The 19,347-nt window shown below is 40.9% G+C and overlaps 1 protein-coding gene across 1 annotated transcript in view; it reads right to left on the bottom strand.

Annotated features, from left to right (window-relative positions):
* Window positions 1-18,097, bottom strand: part of FAM180A (family with sequence similarity 180 member A) — a 28,241-nt gene extending 10,144 nt beyond the window's left edge. The window contains exon 1 of the mRNA XM_001235203.7: window positions 17,829-18,097. Coding sequence (XP_001235204.3) covers window positions 17,829-17,904 — 76 coding nt within the window. The 5' untranslated portion in view covers window positions 17,905-18,097. The remainder of the gene's footprint in view (window positions 1-17,828) is intronic.
* Window positions 18,098-19,347: the final 1,250 nt, after the last annotated feature.

The raw sequence follows: 19,347 nt of genomic DNA, 5'->3' as shown, positions 1-19,347 counted from the left end.
TTCCAGCTTTAATACATTAAAATCTCTATTATTGGGACATGAAATCCCAGTGCCCCTGAGGAGAGCTCAGGAGTGAGATGGAGAAGACATTTTAATTACAAAGCAAGATGAACTAGCACATTTTTAAAAGCGACTACCCAGAGAATTTTTGTCTTTGTACTTTTAGCTTCATATTGCTGGTATATATATTAGCTCCTAAGAATGAAATTTAAAATGAAAATGATCTCTCTCTTTTTTTTTTTTTTTTTCCTGTCCATTGGCTAGAAGTGAGAATAGGCGTTTATTTCCTTTTTAGTTATTAATTGAAGGTTAAAAAGAAAAAGGCTCCATCCCGAAAGTCTGACTGTTGTCAATATAGATATGAAGAGGAGGCCTCCCTATGAAAAACAGCAACAGCCAACATAGTTTTCAGAAAAAAAAAGTTAAAAAATCTTAGAACTAATGACAAGTTGCACATAATTCCACAGTTAATGACCTAATCAGTTCTTTCAAAGTTACACTTTAATTTTATTTTAATTTTATTTTATCTCCTTTTTTTTAAAAAAGATGCATTTTCTAGATGGGTGTCTTATTTCCATACAGTAGGATCTAACCTACCTTATATTTCTACATTTCATAAATATCCTGTGATATATTACTTTAAACTATATGAGACTAGTCTAGACTAGGCTAGACTAAATTAGATTATATTATTTTAGATTGTGTATAGTTGTGTGAAGTTCCAATGTAAAACAAAGGTAGTAGCTTTTCTAGTCACTTGGCATGAGTAGGAAATTTAAAGGGGTATTTAAAAGATCAAAAAAACTTGTATTTACAGTAATGCCTACTACTGGAGAAGGAAATAGTCCATCTGAGCCTGCACTTGTGAGAGTAGCAGTATATTTTTTATGGTCTATGTAAATGGCTTGGAATATTTGACTAGCATCAACCAACTGAAGCGGTCTCAAAATTTATTTCGTCACACAGAATTTCCATTATACAGCATTTTCACTTGCTCCCAGCCTGGAGAAATTGTATGCTGAGCTATTTATTTTTATGTCGGTCATGAAGGGGGTATCCCTGCCTGGAATTATTGATGCTCACAAAATCTTGCAGATGTCCCAAATAAGCTTTTAATACGCTGGAGCAAAGGTGCTGAAGCAGAGATGAAGAGAAAAAATATACACAGAGAAACTGAATGGGAGAAGTGAAATGTTTTGTACTCCAGTTAACTGACATAGTTCAGGAACTGGAGAAAGGCTGTAGAAGACAGTATAATATATGAGTGAAACCCAGCAATAAAGGAAGACAATACTAACCCTGTTGCTCAGACCTAAAAAAGAGGCAGTAAGATATATATTTTCATTCTCACTGTAAGACCACCTGTCCTTCCCTGTTTGCAACACAGTGCTTTCCAGAACTCCTCTCCAAGTGTCCTTGTGCAATAGCAAAACAGAAAGCAATCTTAAATCAATCCATTTAAAAATGCTTCCTTCAAATGAGGGGATATAATGATGAATAATCTACTTCCAATTCTACCATGAAGAGAATGAGGGAGGGAAAAGTGCAGCTAGGCACCAGTGTTATAGGGTTGACTAGCATCTTTTTGTACTTTCATTTTCAGTCAAGTTCCTTTGGTTTCCAGGCAGGAAAAGGTGACTGTGTGGCCAGGCTTTTGCTGAGGCTGACCTCAGCCCAGCTACAGCTGCAAGGAGCAGCCCCATGTGCCTCCCTCCAGCCATGCTCTCCCTCCTTTCCTTTGGGCCAACTCTGCTTTGTGCAGCAACACAGTGAGCCAAGCCAGGAATCTGGCTGATTGTAAATGAATGCTGAAAGAAGACAAAAAAAAAAAAAAGAAGAAAAGTGTGGTAGCTTTTAGTTCCCTTAGTCCCATTCACAGATGCTCTGCCAGCAGTGCTCCTCCTTGTGAGCAACTCCCAGTGTAAATGTGGTCCAACAGCTCTTAGGACATTTGGTGATGATTCCAGCTCTCTAATGATGTAAGGATGAGTGGTAGCCCTGGTTAAGAAAAGCAGAGCACCTACCCTTGATCTAGCCATCAAGTTCATGCGCTCATTTAGAAAATGGCCAACTCTTATAGTGCAGTTTTTCCTGCCAGAGAAGAGGATAGGCTGTAGGGCAACAGGCTGCTGACCATTTCCTTCTCTTCTAGGCTCATACTCCCTTTATCATTTAAGAGACTGTATTTGACAGGAATAAAGAATATCTCAATTTTATTCCAAAACCAAATGCTGAGAAAGGAATCAAATGCCCATTGTGAACCACAGATCAAGCAGGGAACAGTATGGATTTTGTCCCAGTCATGAACTACAGTTCAGTTTCTTCAGTGGAATTACTTACTGCTGTTGTTGACTAATTTCATAAAATGTCTACTTAGAAAGTAGAAAAAATATCTTGGTTATCAGTTAGACAACCAGTACTACACAGATTTAGAAGCTTTCTTTGAGATTAGCCTGCCTTTTCAACCAGGAGAACGGCAGTCCCCTCCTACATGCTAACAAGAGAATTAACAGATTTCTGTTTCCTGGTGCCTTTCAGTTCACCCATCAGTCTTTTCTGCTCTAATGAAACACAATGCACTGGACCTGTTGTAAAGGTCACTGCATAAAAGTCTACGCAGGTGGCCAAACTGAAAAACAGATGGGCTTTCTGACTTTAAATCTATGGACATATGCTTATCTGCAGAATGAAGAAAATAATGAAGGATTCTTGCTGCTGTTGATTGGGTTATCCTGTGGTGAATCATACTGTGGGAACTGCTTCACTGAGATCATGGAGCTGTTAGCTAAGGCAAGGAGAAAAGGTAGAAAAGATGGGGTCCTTGAAATTATTCATTTAAGCCATTTGTGAATAACTTTAACCAGCAAGTAGATTCCAGTATGTAACTGTCAATCTAGGAACTGCTATTAAATTGATAACAGAATATTTATTATTCAAATTATGCATGAACTTCTTACCCATACATAGCTGCACACATGCAAAATGACAAGCTATTCGTCAGACTGACTGTTTATCAGTATCACAGCTCAAAGCTGAGGACAAATAAACATTAAAATTTCCATCGATTCTTCTCCTTCAGATTAGACTGAATCAAATTTTCCTTCCCCCTTCCTTCAAGTCTTCATCCAAACTCCTCAGTAGGAGGAGAATGCATAAATCTCATTTGTCTGCTTCCTCTACTTTAGGATTTCACTTTTCCTCAAAAACAGTGACACCCCAGCTGTCTTTCCAGCTGTTCATTGAGCTCCAGATGTCAGTGCACCTGCTGATGATATTCTTAATGACATGAATATGAGCTGGATAATAAAAATGTATAAATCAGCATTGCCCAATAAATGAAAAAACAGAGGGCTATCATGTCCTTTTCATGAAGAAGTGAATTATTTCTGTGGATAATGTATTTTCAAAGCATTGTGTGTTTGCTAGCAGCGAAGATAAAGAAAAGAAGTCTAAGAAAGTAGCTGAGAACTGAAGATGAATTCATGTTACATTTCTAAACTGGACTGATACAGCTGTTTTATGACCTGAGCAGAATATGAGGGGTGAAAATCCATGCTGTATCCCTGGCTAAGAGGCAGGGAGATCACGTTTCTTCAGGGGTAGTGTGGGAAGATCATAGTGAGAAGGAGTCTGTCCTGCTAAGTTCAGACCGGCACCCATGTCTGGGCCCCAGCTGCGTTATTTTCTGCATTTCCATAAAAATAATACTAAAAATTAATGGAACTCAAATATAATCACCCACAAAAAACATTGGTAGACTTCAATGTGCACAAGCAATGATGGGCTAGCAGAATTTCATCAGTCCCTGTATTGTCAGAAACATATCAAAGAAATTTGAAGAATAAATACAAACTGAATTAATTTTATAGCTGCCTCTCCAACTTCACAAACACATGAGATTTTCACCTTACAAAGTTGACTTTTTTCTACTGTTCTTTGTCATTTCAGTCTCCTAAAATTTGAATGTTCCTAGATCTTTCAGGTTTCATAATTTGCTGAAATAAAGCTGAGACAGATATACAACTGGATTCCTCATTAAATGCAGAAAGCCCTGCCAGAATCCCGAGTAAAACAAACTGCTAAGGACAGCTGTACACTAAGGACTAGGTCCTCAAATGACCTAAGCTATTACCACTAGCCCTGTGATACCGCACTGTGGGCAGCCAGGTCACAGAGAGCCCTGTGCTGTGAAAGATGTGTTCAGGATCAATGTGAAGAGAAAGTTTTTATGACGGAATAACTGCTTCAATAGACAAGAGAAGAGCCACTGATGTCATCTATCTGGACTTCAGTAAGGCTTTTGACATGATCTTCCATGACATTCTCTCCAAAGTGGAAACATATGGATCTGATGGGTGGACTGTTTGATGGATGAGGAACTGGTTGCGAGATCGTACTCAGATAGTGGTGGTCAATGCTTCAATGTTCAGATGGAGATAAGTGATAAGTGGTACCCCTCAGGGGTCGTTACTGGGACTGGTGCTCTTTAACATCTTCATCAGACACTGACAGGGGGATCAAGTGCACTCTCTGCAAGTTTGTGGATGACACCAAGCCATGTGGTACAGCTGACATGCCCGAGGGACAGGATGCCATCCAGAGAGACCTACATAGGCTTGAGCAGTGGGCCTGGGAGAACCTCATGAGTGCAAGGTCTGGGTTGTGGCAACTTCCACTATCAGTGCAGGCTGGGGGACATAAGGATGGAGCACAGCCCTGCTGAAAAGAACCTGGGGGTACTGGTGGATGGCAAGCTAGGCATGAACCAGCAATGTGCACTCACAGCCCAGAAAGCCAACTGTATCCTATGCTGCATCCGAAGAAGTGTGACCAGCAGGGCAAGAGAGGTGATCCTCTCCTTCTGCTCCGCACTGGTGAGACTCACATGGAGTACTGCATCCAGATGTGGAGTCCTCAGTACAGGAGAGATGTAGACCTGTTGGAGCACATCCAGAGGAGGGCCACAAAAATGATCCCAAGGACTGAACACCTCCCGTGTGAGGACAGGCTGAGATAGCTTGGGCTGTTCAGCATGGAGAGGAAAAGGCTCCAGGGAGACCTGAGAGTGGTCTTTTGGTATCTAAAGAGGGGTTATAAGAAAGATGGGGACAGACTCTTTAGCAGAGTCTGTTGTGATAGGACAAGGGGTAATGGTTTCAAACCAAGAGAAGGGAGATTTAGATTGGATATAAGGAAGAATCTTTTTACAATCAGGGTGGTGAGGCGCTGGAACAGGTTGCCCAGTGAGGTGGTGGATGCCCGTCCCAGGAGACACCCAAGGTCAGGCTGGATGGGGCTGTGAGCAACCTGATCTACCTGTGGGTGCCCCTGTTCATTGCAGGGGAGTTGGACTTGGTGGCCTTTAAGGGTCCCTTCCATCTGAAATGATTCTATAACTCTATAAGGTTAGATCCAGGCTTCTAGAAATCTTACAGCCAACAAAATTGTTTATTCCAAGGACCTAAAAGATATCAAATGCTGGGAGTTTCTCCTGAAACTGGTAAAAATTCAAAACTCTACAGCTTTTGCTATTCCATTTCCTGCCACCTACAGATGTCATCACTCAATGGTGCCCAGGCAAGAAGATCCTGCCAGTTTGTCTCAGATATTTGTTTCAGAGCTTTTCTTCCTCTCCATACAATCTGTTCTAGAGTCTTTTGAGCTGAACTTGTAAAATGGAATTTTGCTTCCAGGAAAATAGTCTAAATAAGTTTTAAGGAAAAATTGCTAATAATCTCATGTTCTTTCTTTGGAAGAATGAAATTGGATAAAGGGAGGAAGACTTGACTTCCACTGCAAATGTCTAGCATGTTGCTGACTGAAACCAGCTGGGAGTTTATTCTTAGGTTTAAATCCTCTATGTAGGGGAATGGCAAAAGAAAACATGACTGTAGGGAAGCAGTGTAGAGAAGTTATTGTGATACTTACACTGTGAATATCAACATGCTTTTACCTAGATTTGGGCTTTCTTCTCACTAATTTGAAATCTTTGAAGATTTCATAATGGAATGTGCTTGCTTAGAATAGCTTTTACCAATAGGTATACATTTAGTGGATTGGCACTTTCAGGTGATTCTGACTCTGTTGTCTTGTGACTAGAGAGACACTGTTTGCAAAAAACAAATTTAATCATGTGATAATTCTGCATGACACTTCTTCCTTAGCTTAGTGGTAATGAAAGGAAGCCAAGAGAGAACATCAAAATCTGAGTACCTGATTGATATTCATCTTATGCTACCAGAACAGAACATAATGACTGTGTTATTATTGATCTGGATTGTAGGCAAGAAGCAATCGTTTGAGGTACTGGAACACACTACACATAAAACAAACCGATCATTTGTGGTGTTAGGTTGACATTTAGCATGACCACCAAATGAGGTAAGGACAGCTTGGCCCCATATTTTTATTTCTAAATGGGAGCCCCAGTACTCTTTAAATTCTGTTTTGACCCCTGAGCACTGCATAGATATTAAGGAAGAAGAATGCAAAGCAGTGTCTGTCACCCCAGACACACTGTGCCTGATCAAGCAGCCATAACCCATTACACTGGTCTGCAGATAACACTCCTGTTTGTTGTGAAAGGGGCATTCAGAAGGTGATTTATAACTTCATATAAATAATACATGCTTTATTTGGTAAACAAAAGCATCCAAAAAGAAATGAATTAAATTTTGGAAAAGGACAAATAAAAAGAAATATAATTAAATAGCTGATCTCAGCTGAATTGCAGTTAGAAGGTCAGCACTCTTCCACTTCAATGGGCAGGCATTCTGGGCGTACTGAGGTCCAGCCCTGGTTTCAGCAACGTTTGTACACAGAAATGCTGGGGGAGGCACATTTGTTGCTTTGATGGTTATTGCCTTGTCTGTCAACACAAATGCAGTCAGAAGTGAAAACCACAGGACATTATGTCTGGAGTAAAAAGCCAGATGGATGTGATGATCTTTCATTTGCATCAAATAAATAGAAAGGAGGGATGAGTATAGAGTATTTAACACACGTGATGAATTGGTTATGTTTACCCCCCCAGCAAATTTGTGCAAGTAGAAACTGAACTCTGCTTTGATGCTGATGTTTTGATTAAGACTCCCTGTATGTTCCTTTATAGGATATGTATATATACACATACTTGTTTTGAACTTCACCTCTGCTGGGCCATGCTGGCCATGAGCAGCGTGCACAGAGATTAGAGCTGACATGACAGGATCAGTGCTGGACTGATGGTCTGTAGCACATGCATTAGACACTCAGAATTTGAAGGGCATCCAGAAATTCTCAGTAGACATCAAACAGCCCATTCCATAAATACTATTTCTGGCTAGAAAAGGAGTGTCTTTCTAGGGAAATCTAGGGTATCCTTAACAGTTAACAATTTACCACATGGATAGGTCTCCTTCGTAATCTGGAACCCACAAAGTTTCCTTACCGTGAATATGAGAAATACAACACCATGACAAGACAAGCCTCAAGTCCATGTGACAGCCAGATTGTGACTGCCTTGTTTTTCTCAGCTGCACTGATAAATAGCTGAAACTTCATCTCAGCTTCCTGCGTTCCTGGAGGATTCCCTCCATCCACCACATGCAGTGTTGTCCAGACCTCAGCCAAGCAGCTGCTGTCTTCCCCTTCTGCATCAGAGCTTGGTTTTAGGGAGAGACAGAGAACAGCGAGGGACAGGGACCTCATGAAGAAAAGCTGGAGATTTGGGCAACACAGGCAAGAACCGCAGGCTCGAGGCAGAAGGCAGGTTTCGGTCTGTGCTTGTCAGCTGACACTGCCCTTCGTGACTTGAGTTTAATTAGAACAGATTGTATGTGATTCCCGTTATGGGGCACACAAACGGTGAAAAATTCATGGGTGCTTTTCTAACTCCGTATGTTTGTGAGAAGCCAGCTGAGTTTTGGATTTACTAAGTTCAAGCCAAGCTAATTCCGTCCCAGCAAAAACCCTGCTTGAATAAAGCATCAAAACAATCTGCATATACGTTTTTGTCATTAGACTTATCACTTTCTGCCAAATTGGCATGGCAATCCAGAAAACCAGAAGTTGCTGTTATTTTGAAAAATGAATGCTTTCACTTAAAACATGCTGTACTATATTAGGATGTCTACAAGTAGTGTTTAACTGGAAAAGGACTTGTTTGGTGCCAAGCCATGAACAATAGCAATAAGTGAAAATGAAGCATGCATTAAATGTCTTTTATTTTAGGAGATGTTTTAAGTCAAAACAGTTCCCTCAGACAGAGAATCTGCATTTAATAGACAAATTCAATAAAAGGTAACTTTATGCCTCTTAAGGGACAGGCACAAACAAAAACATAATGTCATGGCTGTGAGCACTATGGAAACTAGGGAAGAAAATGAAGGCTTGCAGAACTTGATCCATTCCTCCAGGGACTGATAGGGGGAAAAAAGGGACAACCATGTTACTGCTGCTGTGACTGATGTTAATGGCAGAAGACAGCTGGTCTTACTGGGGAACGCTGCAGTCCCATAACCTTGTAAAAGAACATGCTTCTTTCAACTTTCATGTGAAAAACAGGCTGTTTCTTGGACAGTGGAAAGAGTTCCTTTCATACCTATACAATTTTAAAAGCTCAAAGGGAGGCGAGCAAAAAGAGATGTGTGAGGACCCTGGCACATTTCTAATTCAGCAGTAGTAACTTTAGATACTTTAGTAGTTACTTTACTGTGACCAGTGGTGAATTGCCCAGACTGCTGTATCTCAACATCCTGAAGCACTGGGAGGCTGGTGGGGACCAGAAGCAAATGTGTCCCTGAGAAAGAGGCTGAGGCTGGCAGTGCCAGACCTGGAGGAATGCAGCCATCCCATGAGCCTGATAAGCACACAGATAAGATGAAGACCAGCTGTGACAGATGAATATCTTCTGAAGAGCAGGTTCAAATGGGGATGCATACCATGCTGACAAGGGGGTAAACGCTACCCTAATCTTAAGCATGTGTGTGCTTCAGTCTTTCCTATCCAGATTTATCACATTTTCTCTATCCGTCCACATTCCCCCTCTCTTCCTCTTTTCCTCTCATTCATACCAATACCTTTCCTTTGCCACCTTTGCTATCAGCCACCCCATTTCCTTCCCAGATAACCTCTGAGCTTTGAAGACCTTATTTGTTCCTTTCTCAGCAACTCTTTTTCAGCTACCCACCTGGCTCCTTCTGAGAAGAGAGAGCCTTATGAATTTGGAGCCCAGATCCTGGCTGGTGACCTGTTTCCCTGTGGTCAGAGAGGAATTTCCAGAGGACGAGCGGTATGTGTGCTGATCTCAGGGGAACTGGGGAACTGCCAAACCAAACCAGCAAGCTGAGCCAGGAAAGGAATGTTTGTGGAAACTGGGAATAGTGGAGCTTATTTAACTTCACTCTCTTCCTCCTTGCATTTTTATTTTAGCCTTGAGCCCAGCACAGATTCCTCTAGGCCACAAGCACAGCAGCAGTAAGGTGAGAGATACAGGCTATGGCTGCAGCCCACAGCACCTTGGGGATATAGGAAGAGCCACTGCCAAAGGATAAAACATTGAATAGGAAAGAAGCCCTGTGACTTAGGTTGTAGACTCAGGCTAGTTTAGTATTTCTTATGGAGCAAGAATGCAGGAGATGTGTTATAAAACTGCCAAAGCAACAGCCAAGTAAAACAGAATTTGGGGTTAATGAGGGACACAGGGAAAATAGAGGCATATAGGATCCCTTCAACTTATTTTCTTTCAGTGGAAGTGAAAACCCGCATAGACGACTGTCCCTTTGTGAAATTTTGTCTGTATGTCTGCCTACAACTTCTACCTGCAGTTCATGCTATTTGCCTTTTTTTCCCCCCCATTTTTGACGTATCTCCTTCTCTACTTTGTACCATCAGCTTTCCATGTAGCTGACCTGCATGAACTTCACCTATGCCAGCGCCAAATCTGTTGAAAAACACTGTAACCAACAAATAACACTTCAAAGCTGGACTATTTTAATACTCAGTGCTATTACAGGAAATTAAGTTATAGAGAAAAATCAAGACCATAGGCTTCTTCATGACACTGGCAAAACTCCCGCTGACATCACTGCTGGCAATTTGCATGTACTGGTGCTTTTAAAGCAAGTTACAGATAGGTTTACACACACCAGACCAAGACTCATACAACTCCCTGCACCTGGGGTCTATGCATTCTGCTAGGTTCTCTGAATCCCAAAGGCTCCCTTCAGTGGGATGCAGAGGGAGAGTACATGGTTTTGCAGAGCCCAGTGTTGGTCTCCAGGATCCCAGCCCAGCATTTGAGTCTTGCCCTGCCTTGAACCCAAGCACTGGCATTGCATGCAGAGTTAATTGTTCCACTGTTCTGCATTTTACCTCAGTGATTTACATCTTGCCAGGCACAATCTAAGTAATCAGAGCCTCTGCAGCCTGATGATGTTTGTTAAGACCTGCTGACTTTCCCTTCAATGACACTGTACTATTCAGTGCTTCTAACAAGATTTCATTCTGCTTGAGAAGTCATTACCCTCCTGCTGAATCTGGCGTGATCTACTCCAAGAAAACAAGAAAAACACTTTGTGTTTCACAAAAAGGAAAAAAAAAAAATCACCAGTAATGCCAGCATACCAGACTACATGCACGCAGTCATCCTGAAGAGATCTGAGACAAATTACTAAATTACTCTTCACCTCATAAAGAAAAGAGATGTTAACATTTCCCCTCAACTACACTGAAAGTTCTTTGGAGAAAGAAGGACTTTTTTTCTGTGTATGTTCACACGGTGTCAGATATAAGTGGGATTTTGGGCCACAGAAGTGGAGTAAAAGATAATCAGGAAGGAACTCGGAGTGCTCTGCAGTCTTTGGAAGTGTACATGAGTTATTTCATTCATGATAAAGCTGCTTCACCTGTGGAGGGGAACACTGCATTCAGAACAGTGAGTGGCTTGGTAAAGGTAAGGGGAAGGAGTTACTACAGTCTGAAAGTGTAAGGAGGAATTTGGATGGCAGGAGCTGCTTCTGAGCTAGAGTTTGGCTGGGAGATAAGGACCCTTGTGCAAACTGATCCACATCCCATGGCAATTCTACATCTGGGACTAAGACAAACACATGGAAGTCTGTGTGGGCATGCCGGAACCCTAAAAAGAATCATCACATTAATAGCAAAGTGCCTTACTAGCTCACCAGTCCTCGTACTGGGATGGAACTGAGATTGTTGGGAAGATTCTACTGGTCCACTTTCAGCTTGTGCATCTCGCTTAGTCTAGCACACACACTGAAGAAAAAGCTGCTGTACCTTACACGTCTTCGTCACATTCTAAAGCTGCTTACCCAGATGTCATGAAAATTGTCTTTCAACTTTTGATTCTGTCAAGCTATTTATGACACTATAAGCTGTAAGTTTTACCCAATTTTTGTCTGCTTCCTGTGGCAATAGGAGACACAGAATCATTTAGATCCTTCCTTGTTAGCAGCAGGACTACTTTATAGGGTACAAAATTTGTGATCTAAACTGAAGTGTGAAAAATTCTATAATCTGTCCTCCCTCTGATCTCATCCCAGTTTTTGCCCAACAGGGCAATTGTGATTTACTAAGCATCCTTTTTATGTCTTTCAGTTTCAGGTATCCATTGTGAATTCTGATTCATGGGTCATCTTCATACAGGTTAAATTAATTAAGTCTGCACTATAGAAGCACCTGGGGAATCAGGACGTGCTAAAAAGGATTTTGATTACAGTTATACCCTACTCTATTGGAAATTTTTCCTATTCAGGTGAAATTCATTCAGGGACTATTGTAGTTTAGATGTATTTTCAACACCAAGCAGCTTTTACAGATATGAGGAATTAATCCCTTTTCAGCACCTTCATCCATTCTCTTCCCACTGAAGAGATGTCCGAGCCAGACACAGTATGGTCATATCAGTGTGGCACTAGGTCCAATCAGGTGAAACCCTGTTGAAAGGCAGAGCTCATTCCCTTAGGCACATGCCATGCATGTGACTGTCATCCTACCAGGAATCTGGCTAAGGTCCCTGCATTGCTCCACACTATGCCACTTCCACTCCTGGTCTGTGATCTCTGCTCCACAAACCTCTGTGCAGCGCAGATGTCCTAGTTGCCTTCTTCATTCGTTAATGTTCAATTTTTTTTCCTGATTCAAAACATGTTTTTGTGTTTGTCTACTGCTAACTTCTGAAAGGGCAGGAAAAATTCCTCTAATGCCTCCTTCCTAATGTTTTTTAAAGGTCTATTATTTGGAACCATGACATACATAGATTTATACTCATCTCTTGTACAACTCTTTGAAAGGGAACTGAAATAGAAGCACAGATTGAAAAACTCCCTTCTTCAGGTCATCCATTTGCAATGCTAATTCCTCTGAATTTCAGTCCCAGACTGCCATTCAGGCAGTATCACCGTCTCTTTGCTGATACAATGGCAATATTTGGTGCAGTTGTAATTTGCATCCGGCAAATGAACATCCAAAACAGAACACTGCAGTCTACAAACATGCATTGTCAGGAACTGTTACAGGCTTGTGAAACATACTTAAGGTAGGTGGGAATAACCTCCATAGCAGATTGATCACGCTAATCGATGTCAGTGTAATAGGTCCAACAAGCTGAGAAGGTGGGATATCTGAGGCAATTCTTCAAGTGACCACGTGGGAGCCAGAAATAAGGGAAATATTGTTATTTTTCTCCACAAGAAGAAACATACTTTACACTGACAGGTATGGGAAGATTTGGCTCTGTTTCATAACATTTCATATCTTTCATAGTTTTATGAAGCTTTCATAGTTTTAATACATATTTTATAAATTAGATAAAAATAACTTTATGAAAATCAAAGTAATTAAATGTTGCATTTTAAAAAGATCTTGTATGCTGTCCAGATTGTGTAATTTGCCTTCTTTCTTGAGCCAGACCTTCAAAGACTCTAAAATACTCCAAAGCCATGACCTGATATACTTGAGGACTTCTGGGTGTGTATGTGAATATGTGTTTGACTGTTTATGTCATAATTACATGCTGTGTTAAAGTCATATTCCTTTTCCTCACACCATCCAAGGTAGCACAGTTAAACCAGCATTACTGTCAACAGTGGAATCCCAGAGGTTGTTTGAGAAGGGAGTGCCTGGCTGTAATGGTGCAATATGAGATGGAGGAAAGAGGCAAATATGGCTAAAATGTGTGGAGATCATAGAATCATTTTATTTGGAACGAATCTGTAATGGTCATATTGTCCAACTCCCCTTCAATGTACAGGGACATCTACAGCTAGATCAGGTTGCTCAGAGCCTGACTTTGAGTGTCTCCATGAATGGGACATCTACCACCTCTCTGGGCAACCTATTCCAGATGTTCCAGATTATCCTATTCCAAAGATGCTGTGCATACCCTAAATCCAAGGCACTCATCTTTTATATATTTGGCAAAATTGCCATCAACCAACCTGGTATGTAGATATGTATGATCACATAGTATAGAAAATTTAAAATTCTATTTCCTGGTAAAAGGACTGGACGGCTCTCTGGAAGCAGTTAGTCTTTTACATAGTCCTCCTTCTCTTGTCACTGGAGAACTGTCAGTCTGTTGCAGCTAAGCCTATCAGCAGAAGCAGTCCACAAGAGTTTCTCATGCACCAGCTGCTTCATCAAACTCAATAACTCAGTTACCACAAAACTACGGAAAAAAAATAAAGCTAATCACTGTCGTTCAGAAATAAAAGACTATGGACCTTCTCTTCTTCCAAGAAATTGCTTCTGCAAAGAGCCTCTAAGGAGATCAACTGATCCCTCCTGTGTTCTGGAAAAATGTTTTTATTTGAATAATGTATACAGACCAGGTAAATCTGGAAATGGCTGTAATAATGCTGATAGCCTGAAAGGCACACTACAACCATTCCCAAAAGTATGAAGCCTCATCAGTGTTACTATAGTTAGTATATTCTTTTCTCATTGACAATTTTTGTGTCTTCCAACTGTGTGTTTTCCAGTATTTCCTACTTCATCCCCAGTGAGAGGCAATTACCACTACAACTGTTTCTCACTGTCCAAGAAGCCACAACCACAAGGAACAGCACTGCATCTTCTCTCCCCAAGCAACCACAGAACTGGTGTGCTATTGTCTGTGTGCCATTTCTTTGCATCGGGAAGCCCTTAAAGAAAATACTGCCAGCTGAGATAAAATGTATTAACAAGACTTGCCTTATGGTTTCTCCTCAGGGAATAGGCAATTCTTATAATGTAGCCCTGAAACTCATTTCTGCTCATCAGTGTACTGGTAGTTGTCAGAGCAGTGCAAGGAAAGTAACTGGATGGCAAGAAGTGATATTGGCTCAGACTGCCACAGTTGTGTGTGCTATTTTTATTTTTACTTTATTTTCTATTTTCCTGCAGTAAACACATTTATTAAGGTCTGGCATTGTTATTTCTTCCTTATTTCTTCCTTTCTGAAATTAATATCACAACACCTCTACCATTCTATAGGGAATTCAGTTTACTAGAGGCCTAACATTATTTTTTGTCCCTACACGTGTACTTCACAAATGCAAGCGGCTAATACCATACAGCAAAGGCTACAGAAGACTTGAAGAAAGCTGAGCTGATGATTCCAAACATTCTGTCACCACTTAAAATCATAAAATCACAGAATAGCCTGAGTTGGAAGGGACCCAACAAGGATCAGGGAGTCTAACTCCTGGCATCACACAGCACCACCCAAAATCCAGACTCTGTCGCAGAGCAGAATCCCAGTGCCCATTGACCTCTGGCACTTGGTACCGTGCCCACTGCCCTGCACAGCCCGTTCCATGCCCACCGCCCTCTGGAGCAGACCCTGTCCCTAACCCCAGCTGCCCCTCCCCTGACACAGCTCCATGCTGTTCCCTCCGGCCCTGCTGCTATCGCACAGAGCAGAGCTCAGCGCTGCCCCTCCGCTCCCTGTGAGGAGCTGCAGACACCATGAGGCCTCCCCTCAGCTCCTCTGCTCTGGGCTGAGCAAAAGAAAGGCCCTCAGCCGCTCCTCACACATCTTGCCCTCCAGACCCTTCTTCATCTTCATCTTCATAGACCTCCTTCGGATGCTCTATAACAGTTTTATGTTCTTTCCATACTGTGGTGCATAAATTGCTCCCGGTGCTCAAGGTGAGGTTGCACCACTGCAGTATAATGCAGGATATCTTTAGGATATCTTTAATATTCTGAACACATCAATCCTTGTGACTAAGATTTGCCTGTAACTTCTGGAGCAATGCCCACAGGTGGATCAAAGCAGACTGAGGAGAGTATGTCATTTTTTTTGCAAAAGGATGAGGAAGTGAAATAAATAAATAAACAAATAAACAAATAAACAAATAAAAGAGTATTTTCCTATTTTCCTGTCAGATTATTTTAGTTTTTTGCCATTCATTGCTGCTCATAAAAGCAAAGAGAGGTGGCAGACTGGAGTTCCCACTCACGGGTCATATTCATCTTGCATGTCATGCAAGATGCTTTATCATCATAAAGCATATTCATCTTTCCTCACATGACTGTTTTTTTTCCAGCAAAGATTACATACTTTGTTACAGGGCTGGGCATGGAAGGTACTCCAGTTCCCCTAGTGAAAAATAAAAGGTATAAGCTAGATTTTGTTTTATCCAATTTACACTGTTCATTTATTTGGGGAAAAACAAACAAACAAACAAAAACAAAACAACCTATCAACTGTAGCTAATTAAATCAGGGCCCTTTGTCCTACTGTTTTGTAAACAATCTGGACTACTGGTCATTGTGGAACTAGTATGCAGATTTGTATTTAATTTCCATCAGACCAGATGCTGATCTGTCTGCTTTTCCACTGAAGAACACAGACTAGCAGTTGGATAAGATTTAAGTAACTGGGATTAATCCAGACACTTGTGGAAGGAAAGAAGAGTAATAAATGCACAGAAGGGTGTGTCATTCCTCAGTACTCACTCAGATTTCCTCTGACGTTTCTGTGCAGTTTACAACTTCAGAAGGTTCTTTTGCCCCTTAAATATTGCAGAATAGGATGGGACTGATTGGGCTGACAGATATTTTAAGTGAGTGGGGATGCTCTGAAGTAGCTATTACTGAAAGAATCCAACCTTTAAAGCATATTTGGTGCTGCAAAATCCCAGCAGTTGTGGAGAATTAGTCTGGCTTCCTCCTCAGCAGATCTCTAATATTTGCAAGAAGGGAACTCCTTATCACAACAGGGTCTGAATCTCCTCTTCCCTCCGAAGTCTCTAAAATCAAGCTGTAGTACCTCCAGACTGAAAATAATCTGCTTTCACGAAAGGAAGAATAGAATTCTGATATTTTCCTTTAAATGTACTGGTGATTATAATTGGACTTCTGTAGTTGTGTGGATTTCTTTTATGGTTATGTATTTGCTTTTTAATTAAAATAAGAGAGTTAGCAAACACAAAGAACAACCTTAAGTTGCATACTGACTATGTCATGGTAATGGACCTCTCCCCATATATTTATCCCTTCATAGAAGAGATGTCCTAATTTTTCCAAAAGGTAGGATATGTATAGATTTGTTTCAGATATTCAGATTTATTTCTAAATTCCTCACCTTTTCATATGTCCTCAGTGGAAAGGTAAACACTTATCTAGAGAACTGAAGAATTTTGTGAAAGCGATCAGTGCTATTACTTCTATTAAACAGTCAAAAGAAAGTATGGTACATGAAAATCTAATTACTCATCCCATATCATCCAAGAGGCTGGTGGAAAAACTGCAGAAAGAACCTGTCACTCTGAGTCCCAGGTCAGTGCCCTATCAGAAGGCCTCCACTAGCTGTAAGGAGGAATTAGATGTTGATACAGACTGAGCAGAATTGTATATCTCATCATTATGTCACTCAGAATTTGCCTCTCATACAAAATTCAAACTAAATCCAAAGAGTAGATTGAAAAGGAATTAACTATAATGAGGAAGAATGGAAGATCAGGACTATGGAGTGGGAGACAGTGGATGTTTTTTTGTTGTTTGCTTCTTCTTCTTCTTCTTCTTCTTTTAAACAGAATCCAGTTCCTTTAAGAATATGTACATTCCTATAGAAGATTAATGTATGTCTTTTGGGAGGTCTTTACTTTCTCCATTTCCAGCAGCTTTACCAAGTAGCTACAGGACTCATGCCAAAATATCAGAGAAAAGAATTAAAAAAAAAGGAAGAAAAAAAAAAAAAAAAGACCATCATCACTAGCTGTCAAAGAAGTACTTCCTATACAATCTGATTGTTCCAAACAGTTTCACAAATTACTTTCACACACATGAATACAAACATATCATGACCGTGTACTGCAATGTTGGCCACCAAAAACTGGTAACACCCTAGCTAGCTTTCTCTGTGCTGTGCATGCTCATCTACCAAAGTAACGTCATAGGCATTTCTAGGCACCTTGCACAAATTATGCTTTCTTGTGTTTTCTATTAGCAGGTGTCTGCTTGATAGGGCAGAGAACTATGCCACCTGTGGCTGCAAAGGCTTTTGCTTTGAGGCTTCATGACCTGCAATTCTTGTTAATTCAAGAGAAAAAGGAGAAAGAGAAAGGAGAAAGTGAGAAAAGAGCACAGTTTTATTCTTGGGATATTTCCTTTATATGTTTGTATTATAGCAGAATATAAGTATATCATTTTACCTTTATGCACTTATGCAGGTGCATTTTTCTATTTGTCTGTGTATCTATTTAACTGACCCATTTGATGAAGAAAAAATTCCAGATCTGGGAGGGTTGAATTATACATTCATATATAATGCAAAATAACTTCAGACCAAATCTACACACTCAAAGTCTTCTCTTAAATAATTTTTCATGCTTAAATCTTACCTCTACTCCATCTGTAGTTTACAGTGGCATGAGCACTATAATAGAACAGCAGCAGCAGCAAAGTCTTCCAAAGCATCCTTTTCTTTGAAATATGTATGTCTAGCTATATATTAGTTTTTTTCTTTCCTAACTCCCTTCTTTTCAGGAATAAACAAATGGCTTTTCCTCCCCCCTACCCCTTTCCCCTTTGAAGGAGAACCTGTCTGATCTTCTGAGTACAGCTGAATTCAGCGTGCGGCTCCTCTCCCAAACCAAGTCTCCTCGGGATCAGGAAACTTACTTTTACAGACAGACTTTGTTTTTATTCACATCTGGAATGACTCATGGTGCATGTGAGTTTGCTGGCAGCTGTGAGAATAAATATCATTACATTTTTGTAGTTGAGTTTCATTTGTTATATGGGCCAGTTGGAATTTATTTTCATCCAACAAATTAGCCACAAGAAACTTCATTAAAGGATGCACTTGAGTGCTAGATATGTTGCTACTTTTCTGTAACATAGGGAGGTATGTGCTAACCTGGATCTAAGTCAAAAAGCTCCTCTGGAATGATGTACAGCTGCACTTGGATGCTTAAGTCAGGGAGTGGAGCGTATGTTCTGCAAGAACATTTTGCTACTGTGATTCATATAATCACTTCTTTATTAGGAACATATAATGCTTGCGCTTAGACTTCTATGGGACAAGTGTTGGCCTTTACCTCTGTTTGGCCACTGCAGAGCACAGAAAGGTCCAAATCCTTAACTGGCTCTCTTCAGTGGGACTGTGGGCAATCAGCAATAGCCAGGATGTATGTGGAGAGGTGAGTCTGAACAAAAAGGTTACTGTCAGTTGTTTCCTCACTGACACTAGCCCTGATGAAAACAACACTGGTATTGTTACCACAAAGAGACCTAGCATGAAAGAGCTACAGGTACATACTGTCTCTGATGTAGATCCAGCAACAGCTTCAGAATGGGCTGGGGAGCAAGTTGCTGTGTGTTGGAATAGACTGGTGAAAAAGGACACAAATAGTACCTAACAGATTCAAGGTATAGGCTATACCCATTTGGTGCATCAAAGTGATGAGCCCAACTCATGTCTTTTCTAGGTAAGTGCAAGCCAGAAAAAATACACTGGCTTTATTTATACTGGTCTAAAATTGGCATATAAGAGAGGAGACTCTAGCTTAGATGGTATAAATAGCAGAATTATGGGGAAGAATTAGGAGCTGGAATGACAGACAGCAGTGTGGCTCAGGATTAATGGGTACTGGCAAGAAGGCAGGAGAAAACCTGCTCAGCTCCTGCCTCACTCATGCCAAATTCTGGCCTTTGCCTCAGTCCCCTCATTCTTCTCTGCACCAGCTTCAAGTAATACCAGCTGTAAAGGAAGGAGGAGGGTCAAATAAGGTTGCCTTGCCTAAGGCAGCTCCCCTTGTCTTCCTACACGTACAGATTTTCCTATGCTAAGACTGCCTCAGGTTACTCCCACATGATGAGCACATGAATGTAAGACTGCACTTTGCATGCCAAGGAGAT

The sequence above is a fragment of the Gallus gallus genome, chromosome 1 (assembly GCF_016699485.2).
Source record: "Gallus gallus isolate bGalGal1 chromosome 1, bGalGal1.mat.broiler.GRCg7b, whole genome shotgun sequence".
In the NCBI taxonomy this organism is placed as follows: domain Eukaryota; kingdom Metazoa; phylum Chordata; class Aves; order Galliformes; family Phasianidae; genus Gallus; species Gallus gallus.
This window is presented reverse-complemented; position numbering and strand designations above follow the sequence as displayed.